Source organism: Notothenia rossii (genome assembly GCF_949606895.1).
Source record: "Notothenia rossii genome assembly, chromosome: 9".
NCBI classification, from domain to species: domain Eukaryota; kingdom Metazoa; phylum Chordata; class Actinopteri; order Perciformes; family Nototheniidae; genus Notothenia; species Notothenia rossii.
Genome location: NC_136907.1, coordinates 26,397,939 through 26,418,907, shown reverse-complemented (window position 1 = coordinate 26,418,907; position 20,969 = coordinate 26,397,939). Strand labels below are relative to the sequence as shown.

At 40.2% G+C, this 20,969-nt stretch overlaps 1 protein-coding gene across 1 annotated transcript in view; it reads left to right on the top strand.

The window, feature by feature from the left end:
* Positions 1-20,969, top strand: part of LOC307019842 (unconventional myosin-XVIIIa-like) — a 117,224-nt gene that overhangs the window by 73,316 nt on the left and 22,939 nt on the right. The window contains exons 23-31 of the mRNA XM_079650946.1: positions 13,399-13,542; positions 13,720-13,809; positions 13,987-14,106; positions 15,525-15,639; positions 17,835-17,959; positions 18,129-18,283; positions 19,441-19,564; positions 19,685-19,885; positions 20,466-20,576. Of these exons, the coding sequence (XP_079507072.1) occupies positions 13,399-13,542; positions 13,720-13,809; positions 13,987-14,106; positions 15,525-15,639; positions 17,835-17,959; positions 18,129-18,283; positions 19,441-19,564; positions 19,685-19,885; positions 20,466-20,576 (1,185 nt within the window). The remainder of the gene's footprint in view (positions 1-13,398; positions 13,543-13,719; positions 13,810-13,986; positions 14,107-15,524; positions 15,640-17,834; positions 17,960-18,128; positions 18,284-19,440; positions 19,565-19,684; positions 19,886-20,465; positions 20,577-20,969) is intronic.

Genomic DNA, 20,969 nt, shown 5'->3' with positions numbered 1-20,969 from the left:
GCTTGCAGCAGGATTGAGAACAGCGTCTCACCTCTTTAGCCTGTAGCTTGCAGCAGGATGGGGAATAGCGTAGCACACTTTAGCCTGCAGCTTGCAGCAGGATCGAATACCTCGTTCGGATGGATTAGGTTAAGTTTTCACTGTAACTACTCTGGTCTTGAAAGAACATTACGCATCGAACTGATGTCCACAATCACGTTGATTCTCTTTTTGCACAATCATGAAACACCGTGAAAACGTGTTTGCCTAGTAGACCAGCAGTAGAATTACGTTATCACATCGTTGACACTTTTACCGCCCTTTTACTCTCTCCCAAACACAATATAAACATCCGGGGCAAGAGGTCACATGACTTCCGGAAAGACAACTCTTATCATTTTTACAAAATAAAACAAAGTTCAAGCATACATTAAACACTCTTCAAAAAAGGACAAAACAATAATAAGGGACCTTTGAGCGTCAGCTACAATACTGTTTCTTTGCATTGACATTACATTTATTTGTGTGAAAAAACATGCAAAATATAATCTGTTATTTCAGATTCAGAATACTTACACCTTTATATATTATGGAAGCCTATGGAAGCCAGTTTGCGCCACAGGAAACAAATTATCTGGAAGTCAATATATTGACTTAGCTATCTCAATATATAGAGTGGTGAAGTCCCTCCCCTTCCGGGGGAGCTCCATGGGATCTTATTTCGAAAAAATTATATATTGAAGTCAATGGAGAGAGAAAGATTATCTTTCGATCCCGTTTGAATTGTGCCACAAATTACACATATGATGTTTGTCAATTTAAAAGATAATTTTGAAAGTCAAAAAAATACACATTTGTTTGTGTGAAACGCACAATGAACTACATCTCTGGGGGGTATACTACGAAGCAGGATTTTCGCTTAGCCGGCTAACTTCAGGGAAAACTCGGGGTTTCCGGTCCTACGAAGCTGGTTCTCTTTTTAGCAGGCTAGATCTCCATGGTAGAAAGACTTTCGGGCGGCACCAAAGTTGTTCTGGAAAACTGTCCGACACCTCAGGAGGGGGAAGCAGGGAACCATCCAAGCTGTGTACAGTAAGGATGGGACGTTGTTGACCTTAACTGATGGAGTGTTAGGGCGTTGGAAGGAGCACTTTGAGGAACTCCTGAACCCGACAACTCCGCCCTCTATGTTAGAGGCAGAGCTGGAGTATGACGGGGGATCGACACCAATCTCCCGGGGGGAGGTCACTGAGGTCGTCAAACAACTTCACAGTGGCAAAGCCCCGGGGGTGGATGAGATCCGCCCAGAAATGCTGAAGGCTCTGGGTGTTGAGGGACTGTCATGGTTGACACGTCTCATCAACGTTGCGTGGAAGTCGGAAACAGTACCAAAGGAGTGGCAGACCGGGGTGGTGGTTCCCCTTTTCAAAAAGGGGGATCAGAGGGTGTGTGCCAATTACAGAGGCATCACACTACTCAGCCTCCCTGGGAAAGTTTACTCTAAGGTACTCGAAAGGAGGGTCAGGCCGATTGTCGAACCTCAGATTGAGGAGGAACAATGCGGATTCCGTCCTGGTCGTGGAACGACGGATCAGCTTTTTACTCTCGCAAGGATCCTGGAGGGGGCCTGGGAGTACGCTTATCCAGTCTACATGTGTTTTGTAGACTTGGAGAAGGCGTATGACCGGGTTCCCAGGGAGTCACTGTGGGAGGTGCTGCGGGAGTATGGGGTGAGGGGGTCTCTACTCAGGGCCATCCAATCTCTGTACTCCCAAAGCGAGAGCTGTGTCCGGGTCCTCGGTAGTAAGTCGGACCCATTTCAGGTGAGGGTTGGCCTCCGCCAGGGCTGCGCTTTGTCACCAATCCTGTTTGTAATATACATGGATCGGATTTCGAGGCGTAGTCGTGGGGGAGGGGGTCTGCAGTTCGGTGGACTAAGGATTGCACCACTGCTTTTTGCAGATGATGTGGTTCTGATGGCTTCATCGGTCTGCGACCTTCAGCACTCACTGGATCGGTTCGCAACCGAGTGTGAAGCGGCTGGGATGAGGATCAGCACCTCCAAATCTGAGGCCATGGTTCTCAGCAGGAAACCGATGGACTGTCCACTCCAAGTAGGGAATGAGTCCTTACCCCAAGTGAAGGAGTTCAAGTATCTCGGGGTCTTGTTCTCGAGTGGGGGAACAATGGAGCGTGAGATGGGTCGGAGAATCGGAGCAGCGGGAGCGGTACTGCAGTCTCTTTACCGCACCGTTGTGACGAAAAGGGAGCTGAGCCAGAAGGCAAAGCTCTCTGTCTACCGGGCCATTTTCGTTCCTACCCTCACCTATGGTCATGAAGGATGGGTCATGACCGAAAGAACGAGATCGCGGGTACAAGCGGCCGAGATGGGTTTTCCCCGCAGGGTGGCTGGTGTCTCCCTTAGGGATAAGGTGAGAAGTTCGGTCATCCGGGAGGGACTCGGAGTTGAACCGCTCCTCCTTCGCGTCGAAAGGAGCCAGTTGAGGTGGTTCGGGCACCTAGTTAGGATGCCACCTGGGCGCCTCCCTAGGGAGGTGTTCCAGGCACGTCCAGCTGGGAAGAGACCAAGGGGTAGACCTAGAACCAGATGGAGGGATTATATCTCTTCTCTGGCCTGGGAGCGCCTTGGGATCCCCCAGTCAGAGCTGGTTGATGTGGCCAGGGAAAAGAAAGTTTGGGGCTCTCTGCTGGAACTGCTACCTCCGCGACCCGACCACGGATAAGCGGGAGAAGATGGATGGATGGATGGATAGATCTCCATGGTAACTTATGCTGTGCGGCTAACCTGCCCCGGAGCAGGTTAGGTTGCAGGCTAAGAGCTCAACTCAGTGAAAGCACTGCCTGCTGACCAATCAGAGCTCAGTGTGCAGAGTTTAAAGCGATCAAGTCATATTACAGGAGAAAGGAAATACAGAAAAGCTGCCGTTGCAGGAAAGACGGCCGGCAAAAATCACCGACTGTGTGAACGTGAACATTAATAGAATATCACCTCCCATCTTCAGAGCCATCTTGACTATTATAACTTAAACATCTGCCACAACATAAGTAACCGGATCAGAGTAACATTAAGTACAGTCCGCGGCATATCACATCATAATGTATCATATATTTCCTTATCTGAGTCAGCTGAGCCGTATCTGGCCGTGCAACACTCACAGTGTCGCATACTGTATGCAGAAGTATTATTTTAAGCAACACATTAAGTTGACGAAACACTCGAGACAAATCCACTCGTATCTTAGACGGGGTAGTGATATCATAAACCTGTTAATGTACGCATTCAAACACTTTTTCTTTTACCAGCTGTTTTCACCTTGCAGGTGCAACTATGTGGCTTTTATCCTGGATAAAGTGTTTAAGTCATGGATGTTTAAAGTTTAACTTCTTCATATTTGACTAATATTAAAGTTCACTTTTCATTCAGGAAGTATGACGCTGCGCTGTCAGTACGCTTCTCCATGTTTGTGATTGGTCGAATGCTCCAAATACAACCCCTTTCATGTGAACGCGCACCTAACTAGATACGGCACGGCTGGCTTGAGCGATCCACTTGATAACCCGCGTCGTAGTACCGTTTAGCGAGAGCGCGTATGTTTTGGATTAGTCCAACCGGCTAACTCAAACATATCCAGGTTAGGTTGAACCAGCTTCGTAGTACAGGCCTCTGGTCTCTGGTCTTGCACAACCACACACGTCACCAAGATGGCCGTCACTACTGTCTTGTCAAAAAAGGGATTGACTACCCTCACTATCAACACGTCCAGAAGAATGTCATGCAAAGCTGCCTGCCTTTCTTTGATTCTCTCTGAACTGCCTGATCTTTTTAATGTTTAATGTCAACCATTTGTGCAGATAGCATGAAGTAAAACAGATTGCCGATGCTAATGTAGCGTTAGCGTTAGCATTTCTCCCCCGGGCTTAAATTATGTATTAAAGAATGATCACACCGGTGTGACAGTAGTAATAATAATAATAATAATAATACATTTTATTTTTAGGCGCCTTTCATGACACTCAAGGACACCGTACAATTTGTTAAAAAAAAAAGAAAACGCTAATATCTAACAGAACATGATAAAAACACAAACAGGAAATCATGGAGGAGACAGTCAAGTGGACACAAATGAAACATATAATGGGGAGCACTACAGTGAGTAAGCAGATTTGAAGAGGTGGGTACTCTTCAGAGGGTTCACGAAATATGACCACTACTCTTACTGTTTAACATTTTGGGTTACTTCATGTTACTTAATGTTAAGGCTAATAAAAATGACAAGGCTAAGACTGTAATGCTAACTAACGTGCTTGCTACTAGCTAGGTAGCTAACTTGATCCGGCCACTCCTGGTCCTTTCATCAGACGGGAAGCGAAATAACGAGCAAGACCCATTGCTGGTATGATAACAACCTGGTACTAAGCACACAGGCATCTTGTTAAAGTAATCTTATCTTAGCTATCTCTTATTTGGTGGAGGAAAACAATTGTGACATCAGTTATGACATCACTTACGCGTAGTCTTTCTAGTTGCAGATTTTTCATAGTCTTATATTTCAACAGTTTTACGACAAACAGTGACTTTTTTGATATGGAAATGATTTATTAAGATTGACAAACATCATATGTGTAATTCATGGCACAATTCAAACGGGATCGAAAGACAAGTTTTCTCTCTTCATTGACTTCAATACATAATTTTTCCGAAATAAGGTCCCATGGACCGGAAGTAGATGGGCGTGACTTCGCCACTCTATTGACTTTCTATCTCAATATATTTACTTACTATCTCAATATATTGAGTTATAGATATATTTTTTTATTGAAACAATTATGTAAAATACAGAATAAGGCACATAGACATCAATGTTCATCATATAAGCGGTACAACTTCATATTAAGGTACACAAATTCACCATCAACTAGTTGTTAATTAACATGCATATTAGCAGTATATTGGCTCTTTATTAGTCATTATAAAACACTTATTAATGCCTTATTCTACATAACCATATTCTACAAGTAATCTGTGTATGGTACACTTGCATGTATGAGATCATTAAGTGTCTTGTCACTTATTTTTTTATAGTTTCACTCCGTTTGAATTTCAGTGGACAGTGGGCTCCTGGCTCTCCAAAGAGTTTGGCTGGCTGTTTAATCTATGGTCACACTGAGACAGTACAACACAGAGAGAACAGTACACATATTGTGTAAGTACATACAAGCAGGTCACACAGTATGATCACAAATACGTACAATCTGTTAAAAATCAGTTTTTATTAAAAAGTACAGGCTGCATATGTGTTCTCAGCCTTGGAGAAACTTGACATGTTTTGGTATCTGTCTGAACCTCTGAATAGGGAACCTGTTCAGGTCAATTAGAGTCAAACTACTAGCTTATTGGTTATGAACAACACTTCACTTTAAAATAGGGAACATGTTCGTAGATATAAATACCTCATTTGGAGTTATTTCGACATATTGAAGAGAGCATATTAAGACCAAAACTCATGTACAACAACTTCCTTACTTGCAATAAATAAGGACTAATTAGAGGGTTATTGAGGAAAAACTATCAACTAATGGCTTATTACTTGTAAAATATGGTCATGTAGAATAAGGCATTAATAAGTGTTTTATATGGTTATAAAGAGCCAATATACTGCTAATATGCATGTTAATTAACAACAAAGGTGTGTAAGTTACAGTTTTAATAAAAGTGCAGAGTGGTTTGTTCTTTGACTTGCTTTTGTACTTTAAAATATTAGTTCTATTAAAAATAAATAACTATCAATACATGCTGAGTTAACTGTAAAACTACTGATGGGCACATTTTCTTACTTTTGAAAAGATTTGAAATTCTTATCACTAACAACATATGTTTCCCCCCCCCGAACAAAATGTTTTCTTTTAATTAATTCTCAAATGCATTTTTCAAACTTTTTGCAGACTTTCAAATCATTACCACAAAGTATAGTAAAAATGACTCATCATAATACCTGAAGGTGACAGATCACACGTTTAAAAATTTGGATAATGCAAATATGTTGTATCCTTTAAAACAGGGGTCTCCAACACGTCGATCGCGAGCTACCGGTAGCTCGCGGGGAGCTTTTCAGTAGCTCGCCGCTCGCGGGTTCACAGACTGTGGTAAAAATCAGACCGCAATAAATGCACCTGAATCAGTCCGTGTCGCTACAGCTCAGACACACATGGATTTATGTTTCAAAAATACTTGCGTTATCGTCATGTCAGGTTTTTGGTGGATTTAATCAAGTCTTGGATTGCAGAGTATGAATGTCCTGTTGCAATTTTCAGTTGATAAATACTTGAGTCAAGTTTGTGAAGGCAGGAGGAAAGCTTCCGCGACCACCGTCTCCTCTGTTCCTCCAAACCCCGCCCCCTCCCTAAAAATAATGAGTGACAGGCTGATGGTAACCTGATAGAAACTTTATTATTCACTTAATCACTGATTGAGATGATATAGCTAACTTAAGCTCATACATTCATGGGATTTATGTAACAGTAAGACAGAGAATAAATGTGCACCCACATGCAGTATTTTTGTTTTTATATGCTGTTGTAAATACTCCTGTTGTCAGCTGTGTTCAGACTCATGTCAAGACGAAGAAAAAGAAGAAGATGGCTGAGCCTTTCAGTTTCAATCCTGTGGAGATGGAAGTTATACATCTCCAAAATCATGTTCAGCTTAAGTCTCTGCAAACTCACAACATTTCTGGAATCTTGTAGACCCAGAAAACTATAAGAACATTCACCAAGCAGCACTGAAAATGTCTGCTTTATTTGGTTCTGTTCTACATACCTTTGTGAAGCAGCTTTTTCTGACATGCATGTCATGAAATCTAAATACAGAACAAGACTGACTGATGAACATTTAAATGACTCTATTAGAGTGAACCTAAGTGGGCACACTCCAGGATACACCTCTATGGTGGACTCCATGCAGCGCCAGTCATCTCACTAACTGTGAAAAAGAGTGAATGCCACTTATTTCACACATGTGCCATAAGATGCTTGTAAGGTGGTGATTAAGGTGATATATTTACTATGTGGGCCATAATAAGAAGTGAAAACATTGTCTTTTTTTCTTGGACATGTATGGGAATTTTCAGTGATGCACTTACTATGTGGGCCATAATAATATGTGTGAAATTGACGTTTTCTTGGACCTTGATGTGAAGTTAAGATTTTTGATAAGCTTTGGGTGTTGCAATTTCACACGTGTACAAAAGTAGCTTAATTCAACTGATGAGTGCTACAGTATGTGAATAAATGTAAACGATTTGAGGCAAGTAGCTCCTGGCCACTTTCCTTTTTTCCAAGTAGCTCTCAGATGAAGAAAGGTTGGAGACCCCTGCTTTAAAACATACAGTTCTGAGTGGTGCAGGTAAACTTAGGCCTGTCACGATAATTAATTGTGTTGGACGATACATTTTTCTGGAAATTATTGCGATAAACGATAATATTGTCGGCACCGTTTTAAGACCATTTTAGACATAATGATAATATATATAATAATAATTCAAGTACATCCTTTCAAACATAACTTTATATTGAACATTCAACATTGCAAATGAAATGTGAAATAATATTAAAATATATAAATTATATATAATAAATAAAACCAATTAATTAAATTATAATAAATTAATTAAATCACACTCAACCAAAACAATAAATTAAATAGAGTCAGGCTGGAAAACAGAGCTCTCTCTCTCATATATATATATATATATATATATATATATAAATAAATAAATATGAGCACACATTATCTCACAAGCAAAAAAAACCTCCTTAAAACAACAGTCAAGTGTACAGTCCACTGTCAAAGACCCGATGCCTCAACAGGCCATATCCAAATCTGTTTTTCTAAGTTTTCGAGCAAGGAACACCAACATGTTTGCATTGTCGGGCGGGGGCTCTCCATCTCCAGCTGCCGTGTTTGCTCCCAGCTGGGAAAACGGAATGGGGTGGTTGTGTTTTTTAGGTGGTTTAAAATGCGTGGTATTGCCTGCTTTTGTCGCTACCTTTTTTTAACCAATGCGACTCACCGCCCGGCTCATTCAAGTCCGTAGGTTCGCCTCGTTGATTTGGTTTGAATCCAAAATACTGCCACACCGGAGAATCGAGATGTGTAGTTAGGTTTTGTAACCAATTCCATTTCACTTTAAATTCCCCGCGAGTAAGTCACACGTTGTCTCCCGCTTGTCGCTATATTATTAATTTGGCTGCTACGCTGCTGCACGTGCACGCGGAGTGTCCTGACCTGGCTGTGTGTCAGCCCCGCCCCTCACAGCGCGCCTGGCAGCCACAGCGCTCCAGGCTAAAATGCTGGTCACATCTTTATGTAAACGGCAATTTATCAAGCTCAGAAAAGTTATCGAGTCCATTTTTATTTATCGTACGATAAGTCAATTTATCGATTATCGCGACAGGCCTAGGTAAACTGCAGTTAAATCATCCAGTCTTTACTGTAGAATGATGGGATCATTTGACATATCATATGAAGTAACTTAGTGATGACTTACTTACTTAGAGGTTATTACGTCTGCATGGTCTACATTTTTCGGATTGACATGTGTGCTCTAAAGGAAGAGATGCAGTGCCAAGTCTAGTTGGCTTTCCCTTTTTTCCTACTGCTCCAACAACAACAGTTTGCTAGATATATTACTATTCAACTGTTACATGTGAGGTGTATTATCTCTACTTGCAATGAAAGGCAATTATCTCCCTCTGAATCTCATTGTGTTTATATTATTCTTGATTCAATTAGTGCACACACCAGAGTAATAAAACAGAAACAGGGCTGTGGAGTGATTCTCATCTCCCCTTCTCACTGTGATTTACAGCGTGCTGCTGTTTAATCGTAGCGTAATCATCGTATAATAACATCCACTTGCGCTTTTGCTGTTACCCTATTATCCCTTTGTGAATATTGATAGGGCTCCATTGCCTCTTGCACTGTTTCAAGTATCCAGTCGTTGCAGGTACAGTAGATTATACTTTGCCTCAGGAACAGTGCCTGTGAGTTCTGGTGAAGCCTCTTAGACACATGCTGCTTGATGTATACGGATGTGACAGAAAGTCACAAGTTCCCTTGATTGATATTCTCTGGCATGTTAACCTTGTGAAGCTGTGCCAAGCCCATGTGACATTAAATGACAAAACCATATAATTTTTTCCCCCGTCTTTCAACTGTCTCATCAAGGGGACAGCCTGACATTTGAAAAGTCTGTATTTTGCCTCAGCAGGAACCCACCACGTTGGGAGATTTGTCCTTCAGGTACCCTACATATGTTTTTTTCTGAGATATTTGCATTGACATCAGTGTAAAGGAGAAAGTGTAAGCTAGCTTTAGACTAGTAATACTACATCTGTGTATTTTCCCTTCATTGCAGCCCCGCTCCCGGAATTTTGAGATATACCTTCATCAGATGAGGGGGATTCTGCAGGATTTCTCATTTATTTGTAACATGCAAACCTGTAGTTCAATATGGAGGATACATAAAAGCAGGCATGGATAGGCTTTGCATTGGTATAAGGAACATATTTTATAGAAAGTGTGTATCTCACATTTTTAAGAAAGTAAAAGACAAGAAGGCAATTTCAACAGAGAAGAAACCATGGCCCCAAAAGAAGAATTTAGACTTCCATTTAGTCCCAGCAGTGTTACATGACAGGGGAGAAATCTTTTTTTATTCGTTTTTTGAAGTGACAATCTATCATTCCTGAACCATAACAACTTGATTGGATTTTAAATATTTAGTTTATTAGGGATGGGTTACATATTTCGGGGGGGATATTGACAATTCTTGTTATCATATATTATTCTGATGATGAAAGTAAAGCTGATAGATTATAGTCGGATAATACAAAGTCAAATTGCTTGCATTTAATACCAGTTTATACCAAATCTAGTAAAGTATGTTGGTATGCACCTTTACATTTGGAGAAGAATAAAAACAAATTCAGCACACACTATTGAGCCAAACATGTCCTTGTAGGAGTGGAGTGGATCTGTTTTACAGTGTTAGAGCAAGACAACATAATTGCAATTAGCAGAAAATGTAAAAAGTCAGGGATGATTTGAAAATAAATCAATGAATGATATTAAATATTGTGCCTCCCAACAGTTTTTTATCTGATCCAAATCCAATAGTGCTAACCCAAGACTCACATTCTGTTTTCTATTGCGAGGTTTAAAGGACAGCCTTGCTAAAGTAACACACCTGTACATTCCATCTTGTTTGTGGCATTACAGTTCATTTGTCACTGATTCAGGGCACCTGTTCCTATTTCGATCTGCACACATTTAGATGGTAAGCTTCCACTTTACTTCATCAATGACTAGTGATGTCTTTTATTTAGTTATAGAGCTGTTGCTCAGAGGTGTCTCGTTATGCCCTTTCAATTGTCAGTCTGGTTGAACCATTGTACAGCGTTTTGTCCTCTATGTACAAAACAAACCCTTCATGAAAAATAACACCTATTTGTAAAAGGACCTTCTAAAATCTGAAGCCATGAAAGACCATTCAAAAAATAAAATAGTTCTCATTGTAATCTAACTCTAACGAATCAAACCCTTTGGCAATAGAGCTCTTTGAAATGTATTTAAATATTTAAATATCATTTGATAGTATCACCAAAACGATATCAAGCAGGACTGAAAAACTAAGTGAGTCAACCGCTTAGAGATGTGTCGGAAATGTCGCTCCTCTAAGCACATCACGTATAATGTGTTAGCGCTTGCCAGTAGAAGCTTGTGTTATGTAGTGATGTCATTATGATACAGAAGTAAACAAAGGAATCCAATGGAGGCGTTTGAGGCAGAGGGAGAGTGTGTGGGAAAGAATCTCCCTCTAGAGGGAACTTTGGGATTTTAGCCTTTGCAGACCATTTAGATGCACAAAAATCTATAGCAAAAAATCCATAAAGAATAATATGAAGCTATAAAGCTTCAGATCAAAGTGACATCAGGCAGTGCTGCAGTCTTATATCCCAGCATTTAGATGTCTTACATATACTCAAACAGGCCTGCATTCACATACTGTACATGCAAACACAATGACACAAACGAGAATGAAGCATACTTTTGTCTTAATCTTGGCTCATAAACCTCATTACATCACACTGTCTTACAGCTGTCAAGGCCTCTTAATGTGATCTGAATACAAAAATGTTTATCCACGGTGTTCATGTGGTATAATGTTTTGTTTGTTTTCTATTCATTTCAGACTAAATATGACAACTGAGACCTGTTTAAATCTTCTCTCAGAGATGTGCTGCATTTTTGCTCCATGTAAAGGCTTTCACTGTGTGACAAATCCTAATTGGTCATAGGGAGTACCTTCAGGGCGAAATGTACCTGATGCTGAGAAATGCGTTGCTCTAATTGGGTTTGCCCGTAATCTGCTGCTGCTGGAGAGCCTCCTGCATAAGCAGCATGGAAATCGTGTAATACTTGGAATTAGCTGCCAACGTGTTTGATTTAATTAATCAAAAATGAGCTTCCAGCCTTGGAACACATTCTGCAGAAACTCTCCAGAGGAGGCTGGCAAGTCCTTGGTTAGCTGTGTGAGCCCATACTCAGGCAATCTAACTTTGTATGGGTAGTGAAATGTTGTTCAAATATGGTTTATCCATGGTGGGAATGATACGGCAAGAAGTAGATGAGCTCTGTAAATCCTTTATTCCAATAAGTATGAGAGACCAGGGGCAATAATAACCTTTTATACATCAATAAGCCGCTATTATCTTTTCATACAAACATGTATATGAGCACCAATTCATAATACAATCTACATGTTATCATGAATAAGGAATCAACTAGTGTACTAGAGTAAATAATGTAATGCAAGAGTGTTATATTTGGCCCCATGTTGGGGGCAATTGTAACAATGTTTAGGGGCTAAGTAAACCACTTTAAATCTACTATACAGACAAACTCACAATGAAAGAAACCTTCATTATGGCTGACTTATTATAATAATATGTTGATAATAATACACTTTCTCACAATATCTTATATTGTTTTTAACATTTATAAAGCACATTTTACACAAACAAATATTGTTTACATATGAGCTGCTATACAAGAACAAACCCAAATAGTGTAAAAATGTCCTATTAACATAACATTTTTTATTTAATTTGTGTGAAATAGTTTTCAGCCATTATACATGTTTTTAAATAGGTTATTAAACTTAAGACAGTTGAAGAAAATTCTGTTATATGTATACAATACCTATGATTACCTTTTCTAATGCTCCTACTCCTTTTACAAAGTCGGAGAAAAAGTCCTACTGAGCATGTGCAGAGTAAGCGTCATCATTCTACCTTGTTTCTGATTGGAGTATTTGCCCTGGTCTCCCCTAATTAAGACTTTCCTTTCATTCTGGCATCGTCTCATAGACCAATGGTCCCTGTTGTCCTATAATACCCATACATTATCTCTTATCATATACTGTATTTTACACCGGGTACTTGACATTTTGCAGCAGTGAAGCTATCATTATCTCTGTTGTCCTTTTATGAAGCACTTTGTATTGAAAGATCTATTTACAGGACATGTCTAGGATTACACTACCATTGTCTACAGCAGGGGTGCCCTGACTTTTTCAGCTTGGGAGCTACTTTTAAACTGACCACGCCCAAATGATCTACCTACAGGGCCGCCCCTGCCCAATCTCTGTCGTGGGAGGGGGGGGGTGCTAGTGGACTAAACAGCGGATAAACTGTGGACGCGCTTATGTGGACACATAAGCGTATAATAGTGCGCCGCATTTGCGCTTCAGATGAGGAGGTGAGGCCCCCTCATAACTGCATGAACCGGTATGGCACAATGCAACTCAGACTGGCTTACCTGTACGTCAATCAGTTTTCAATTGCCATGCGATCTACCCACACTACCCTTGCGATCGACGGGTCGATCAAAATCGACGCATTGGGCACCCCTGGTCTACAGTATGTGTCAAGGATTCTGTGGGTCGTTAAAATCCTTGAAAGTTTTTGAATTTGAAGAAAATAAATTCAATTCCATTTATTTGTCTTTAGCAAGAATAGAAATGAAGTCCTTCCATTTTTTTACTTTTTTCCGCACCATGTTAGAGAAAGCAAGACAAGCACATAGTCTGTCATCACTGAACACAGAACACAACTAAGCCTTTCTTTTTTGTATTGTTTTCAATGATCTTCTGTAAAGCCTTCTAGTTCTAATCATAAGAAAACCCCACTGTCTTAAAGGTAATCATTTCTGTTCCATGTCTCACTTAAATTTCAGGGAATTTTGCCTGGATAGTCCTTGAATCTGAAGGTGAAAAACACTGGAATCCCCATATGTGTTCCTGTTGGGTGACCACTTCTTCCTATGTGTGTTTTTAGATCCAGGATCTAGCTATGCGCTGCATCCAGAAAAACATCATGAAGAATCGCGGCGTGAAGGACTGGCCATGGTGGAAGCTCTTCACCACCGTGCAGCCCCTCATTAGAGTCCAGCTCACAGAGGAGCAGATGCGGAACAGAGATGTGAGGAGGCTTTTGTGATAAATCCTGTCTGATAGTTTCCCCACAGTTAAAAATGCACCCCATGCCACAGCAGCATGGAACTTTCTGTTGTTCATTTTTGATGTTACTTGTATTTCTTAATATTTCACACTTCTACCCATATCTTTACACTTATATTGCTGCATTCTGTGCTCACAGGAGGAAATACAGCAGCAGAAATCAAAGTTCGAGAGGGTGGAGAAGGAGCGGAATGAACTGAGACTGAACACGGATCGATTGGAGAGCAGGGTGGGTCCCTTTCGCCTGTGGCAATGCATGCTGGAAGGATGGTGTATAAGATTTGTGGTGGAGTTAAACTCTTTCATTTCAGCTAAAGATCTGATCACAAGAAGTTTGTTGCGCTATATAACACCCTGTCTGTTTGTGTGTGTGTGTGTGTGTGTGTGTGTGTGTGTGTGTGTCCAGATCTCAGAATTGTCATCAGAACTGGCTGATGAGAGAAGCACTAGTGAGTCAGCTTCCCAGTTGCTGGAGACTGAGGCTTCAGAGAGACTACGCCTGGAGAAGGAAATGAAGGATCTACAGGCACGTAAACACCCGATATAAACTCACACTCTAGTGTCATTATAGTTCAACTGTTCTCTATTTGCATCCATTACTGGTGAGAGTTATTTGGAAGGTGTAGTACCATGTCCAAAACATCAGGTGGCAGATCCCTAAAGTGTTGTCGATAAATATATTTGATAATCATCTTTGCGGAGTAAAGAGGAAATGAATGAATCAAGTGTATACAAAACATTAAAACACCTTGATTCATATTTTTATAATATTTTCCTGTGACTGTGAAAAACAGGATATATATATTTATATCTACTGTATGTTTAGGTCATCTGTTTTATTGCAGTTAATGCGTTGTGTCCATTAAACAGATACCTAATGCCTTCATTATAAAGAAAATATTGGAAAAAAAGTGATTGGCATGACATTTTCCTCGTTCCTGCTTTATCCAGTCTTTACCACCCCTCAAATCACTTTACATTCTACAAGTCATCATTACCACCGCATTCATACAGAGAAATGTGCCATTTTTGCTCAAGTAGGCTAACATTCTGTTTCGACTGGAGCACACAAAAAATGATAGGACCCAAATGCACGACTCCAGACAAAAGATGATTCAAAAAAGGATTTTACTTGCGGTGATAAGCAAGGCAATACAATCACATAAGCAGAGCTAGGACTCCAAAAAATTACTCTACAAAAAAACTAACTGAAATTCACAATAGCAAAGATAACAAACTGGGTGACAAGTATCACAAGGTTCAAAAACAATCTGGCACTTGGCACAGGGAACACACAGAATATGTACACATACAAGGGACTCTACAGGTGCAAACAATAAGGGCGAGGCAGGTAATCAGGTCAGTGAACACACTGACAAGGTAGGAGTCGAACTACCTGAAATGAGAAAGGAAATAACAAAGTAAAACAGGAAATGGCAGACAACAAAAAGGGTTAGCAGACGCGGACTTGACAATATAAACTAGACAGAGAAATAATATTAACAAATCTGACGAGACACAACACATTCACATAACATTTGCCATGCCTTCGGGAGCAACTCCTGGTTTAGTATCATGCCCAAGGATACATGTTGATTGCAAAAGCTGGGATCAAACCCAAAACCTCCCTATTGAAAGTCGACCTCACTCCATTGCAGCCACAGTCACCCAGAAAACAAGATCTCTCCTCTGTTGCTCTTCCCAAGGTTTCTTCCATCATTTCCACATTAATTGTGGGATTTCTATGGGAGTTTGTCCTTGTACAATGCAAGAGGTCTAAGGAAAGAGTGTTATATTCTGTAAACACTGTAATGCCCCCTGAACAAATGTGTCATTTTAGTTATTTCCCTATATTAATACAATTTAAATAAAAAAGTGGTACTTTTCCAATTTAATAATTAATGCATGAAAAACGTAATTTCTGTGTGAATCTGTGCATTCCAGGCCAAGTTTGATGCCATGAAGAAACAATTAGAGTCGCAGGAGATGGAGGTGATGGAAGCTCGGCTGATGAAAGCCTCAGATCTCAACGGGGAGATGGACGATGACGATGATGCAGGTTAGTTGTCATTTGCAGATGACATAATAGACGCCAAGACAAGCGTCAAGTGCTGGGTTTAATTATATGTCAACAATTTGAGGGAGAAAAAAACCTTAATTAACAGTTTCTATGTTTATAATGCATAAACTATAATAATGGTTCATTAGAAGCTGCTTACAGCACTGTATACTTATAGTTATAAGCGCACATAAATGGTCCTAATGCTTAATAACAATCAAAACACATGATCAGAATCTGAATTCCCTTATAAGTCCTGCAGTGGGGAAATGTACAATGTTACAGCAAAGGTGGCATAGCAGGTACAAAAAAGGCATGCAATAATAAAGAGTAAGCTCAGATTAAAGAAAACCCACATTAGTAATATTATATATATATATATATATAATATAATTCATAATAAAAAAAAAACTACACAGCCATGACTAAAAATAAGTAGCAGCAATTAAAAAACCAAAAGGAAGTTAGTAACATATTACGGTGTTGTTTATGTTTTTCACATAAAAGGGATAATTGCACATTACAATTGCAAAAAAACAGTGTATGTATTGCACATTGCAGGTGTATTGCGCAATATTGCAAGAGTCTGCATTGTGTGGGGGCTTACCTTGGATAGTTATACAACATAAATTATGAAGCATTTGATATAGAAGGTCAAGTATCACTGACATTTAGTTTAGTTCATTATGCATTATAATTCCTGTAATTGGAATACATTATACTGTTTCTCTTGAGTGCAGCAATGACATTCCTAAGGTATAGGTGGATAAAATACATTACCAGCTGCTTACATTTCAACATAAGTCATGGTTTGCTCATTAAAACTATGCAAACACAACACACACATAAACAAATATATACATCTGTTTAACCGATCATTACAGAAATTGTAGAACTCCAATTTGACACAACTTAAAGCTCATGAACGATTCATTGTGGACTTTTACATTTTACTTTTCCCCCCAAAACTCACTCTTAAGACTCAATTGACTCAAATGAATGAAAAGCTGAAACATATTTATCTTACCTGTATAAATACAGTGCTATAAGCAAATTATAGTTACGTTTATAATGCATTAGATACCTAAAAAGTGTTACCTTCTCTTTGGAACCAAATTTTTGGTCATCATTGTTCTTAAACATTTATTTTAATTCCCCTAATTAATTGGTCCTTGTGACATTCCCAGCAGCTTGCCAAGACCTGCCTAATGGGCATGTCAGCTCAGGTCACAAGCATCATTTTCTGAACCGAGCATAGCAGCATTATGTGCACAGTTAGAAAAACTTTAATACTAATGGCTGTAGCTGTGGGAATTAGCAGCTTTGTCTGACATGGCAGCGAGACTTGGTCAAATCTTGCGCAATGCTATTAAGTGTAATTTCCAAGTTTGAGATTTACCGCTCAGGGATTAAGATGTTCGCTCCCAGGCATACAACTAATGCCTTTTACCGATGAGTCTCCACCTGCTGGGGAAGAGAGCCCCCGCTGAGAGCATATTGTCCATGAGCCTTTTTTTTTCTGTGTTCCCTGCCCCCTCTTCAACAGACCTCAGCAGACAAGCCATTACAGAGCATATCAGAATTCTTAGATGAATGAGAAAATAATCGTTGGGATCAGAGCCGGTGGCCCTGCAAGTTGTCATTATGCTATATATATGCTAATGAGCGGCGCTGATGGAGGAGCCGCTGTTGGTATGTGAAGGAGAAATGGACAGCCTCTGAAATGATAAGGCTTGGAAATGAACCTGAACCTGAATGTCTGCCTGGCCGCTGTTATGGTTCTGATAGCCTCTGACAGCTCCAGAATTAGGGTCAGCTAAGAACTGTGGAAAGTGCCACTTAGACGTGTCCTTCTCTAACTACTATTGTGCTGTGCCCTGAATTCCTACCTCAGGTTTATACAAGATTAGAGCCTGAAAGCAAAGGCTACTTCATAGTTTCCTGTCCAAAGTTTTTGACCTCATAAGGTCGGGGATTGGACGAGAGACGTTCTTTCCTGAAAGATTATATGAATGTAATAACCATCACCGACAGTAAAGTACAGTACACTCCATAATCCACAGCATACATAATTTCTGAGCTTTTGAGCCTTTTTCTCCTTTCTATATCCTCCTGGGACTGCAATAAAGGCAGTAGACTATCAAAATGTTCCACAGACATTTCCCAAATCGTACATCTTTTCTTTCTTCCAATAGGTGAGTGGCGGATAAAATACAACCGGGCCATTCGTGAAATGGACTTCACTAAAAAGAAACTTCAGCAGGAGTTTGATGAGAAGCTGGACACAGAGCAGCAAGGCAAAAGACATGTTGAGAGAAGGGCAAGAACCTTTTTTTTATATCCAAGTCCTGAAAAAAATCTATTTCAATCTTTGGTTACCACACAATATGGCCAGCTACTTATATAAAAGTTGTAGTTATGCTGTCATGAAAGAATCATACAAAGGTTGTGTGTTTACTTGTTTATTTGTGTGTGTGTGCATGCTGCAGCTGGCTGATTTGCAGACAGATAATGAGGATGTGCAGCGCTCTGTGCAGCAGCTGAAGAAGAAGTGCCAGAAAATGACGGCGGAACTGCAGGACACCAAGCTTCACCTGGAGGGCCTGCAGAGCCGCAACCACGATCTGGAGAAGAAGCAGAGGAAGTCAGTTTCTTTGTCTGGCTTGCTTTCTTTTCTAAACACACATTACAGAGAACATATTGCTGTTTTCTACTTGAAAGCCCAGGCGCAGCCACTCTGACCTGACCTGGCAGAAGAACACTAACATTTTCTTTAATTTGACTGAGACGTTCTGTAATCTGTGGAATTGCATTAGCCGAGAAAATGAGTCAGGCTTTAAGCACTTGAGAAGCTATCGCCGTGGCAGAATGTGATCTCTCCCCTGTGGCTAATTGAAGATGCTCTGTGGGTGAAATTATTTCTGCCGCGCTTCAGAGAGAAAAACAGGGAATTACAACGAGCTGACAGCATGAAACACTTAGCTGTTAAGTTCACTAACCATAAGTGTTTCTGCCCCAGACAATTGAAGAAAACATTTTGCAGGTTATTACAATCCAATGGTAAATTGATGTCTAATAGAGGGGGAGGCTGAAATAGAGGTAGCGCAGAATGGAGCTCTTTGTCCACAATAACCTCCAAGGCTCAAAATCTCCTAAGCAACAGGAGTTATATTTATGTATTGAATTAGTGTGGTTTATATTTAACAACAATTGTACAACTTCTTCTATCACTTCACACAACTATGAACATTTATGATGAGGTATAACTAGATGTATTACTTATATTCAGAGTTGGAAGAAGTACAGTAGAAATACACAAGTTAAACAAGCATCAAAATATAGTTTTATACTTTATTATTTAATTAGAATATGTGACGGGTTAAAGTGTTAATCACTGTAATGTATTTCTGGTAAAGGAGGACCTATTTATTCAATTTTGTTTACTGTATATAATACTGCTGTGTAGCTTGTGAATGTCACAAAGGGATCGATCAAGTTTTATCTTAACCTATAATAATATATGATTTATTATTTGTTAATATGTTTGTTGGGGTAGAAGTATAAATGAGCAGGAAAGGAAAATACTCAAGTAGAGTACCTTAATATTGCACTACTTAAAGAAATGTACTCAATTAATGTCTTCTGATTTGATCCATTACATATCCTTTAACCAAATGTGCACATTTTGGCCCTTTGTGTAATAACATCTAAAGTGTTTACTATGATGCTTAGCATTTAAGTCCTATGGAACCCTGGTCAACATATTTGCTGAGCTGTGTGTTCATGTGTGTGTGTTTTCAGATTTGACCTGGAGCAGAACCAGGCTCAGGCGGAGGTACAAAGAGAGAGGAGCCAGAGGGAGAAGCTGGCCCGAGAGAAAGACTTAATGACTGGTGAGATGTTTAACCTCCGCCAGCAGCTGCAGGTAAGCCCCTTCACAGAGATGCACTCTGATGTCCTCTCTCAGGGACTACACGTCTGCTCTCTATTTGATGTAACTGTGCTGGTCCAGGTGTGCCTTTTACTGTATCTTGTACGCCTTCAGGAAAAGGACGATGAATTGTGCACGGTGAACATAAAGGTGCAGCAGCTGGAGGCAGAGCTGCAGGATCTGTCCTCCCAGGAGTCCAAGGACGAGGCCTCGCTGGCCAAGGTCAAGAAGCAGCTCCGCGACCTTGAGGCCAAAGTTAAAGACCAGGAGGAGGAGCTGGACGAACAGGCGGGAAGCATCCAGATGCTGGAGCAGGTAAAGGGCGCCTGAGGGGGTATTTTAAATCTGTATGATGAAATATTCAAAATGTTTTACTGATCAAAGCAGCTTATATCACACGTTTGGGTTTTTAAACTCAATCATGTTATTCTCAAAGTCCTATACCTCATCAAAGACTGCTTTTTACCCTAATATTTTTCCGAAGAACCACTATTTATATAAATGTGTTAAGATATCTCTAGTATATAGCTAGTTGTCACTAGTCTCTGTCACTAGTTCTAATTGAAGTCACAGTGTTGAAAGACACATTTGGTGTTTAATTGGACTCGTGGATGAACAGATTTGGCAAAAGGTCAAAGACCATGTTCCCTTTGACCTCATATCTGCCAAATTCTGACGAGCGCAATATCTCCACGTCAAATCAAATTCGAGGGACAAAGATCACGATCACTGTGACCTCAAAAAGCATATTTTGGGCCATAACAAAAAAACGATGTCCTAATCTTGATTACTCGTTGTATACATTCAACTGCAACGCGGCAATTCTAGGTGAATTCCGTGATTGTGCTTTTATTTAGCGTGCCGTTACATGTGTGTCGCCTCGGGTTGCTCTCAGGCTAAGCTGCGGCTCGAGATGGAGATGGAGAGGCAGAGGCAGACCCACTCCAAAGATATCGAGAGTAAGGATGAAGAGGTAGACGAGATCAGGCATTCTTGCAGTAAGAAGGTAGGTGCTGCTCTTTCCTGCGCTCAAATATGTGCTCATTTGTTCTATACATAGCTCCTCTATCTTTACAACTCAATTGATAGGGCCGGGTCAAGCCAGCACTCAGAAACACACTCACAAATGTGTGTTGAAATTCATTTTACTGAGAGACCCATGCAACTTGAGTTTGAGTTGAGTTTACTTTGGCAATAGTATCTGTCTATGCGGTAAACATATACTGTATGCTTTATTTATCATAAGAACGTTTAAATAATATTTATATAGTTTATAATACATTAGACCATGTCATAGGAACATACGGTACAAACGTAAAGCGTACATCTTCCTAACAGTGCACGCAGGGTTGTGACGTTAAGCATGTATTCTGTTACAGCTACTAATTGCCTTCGAAGA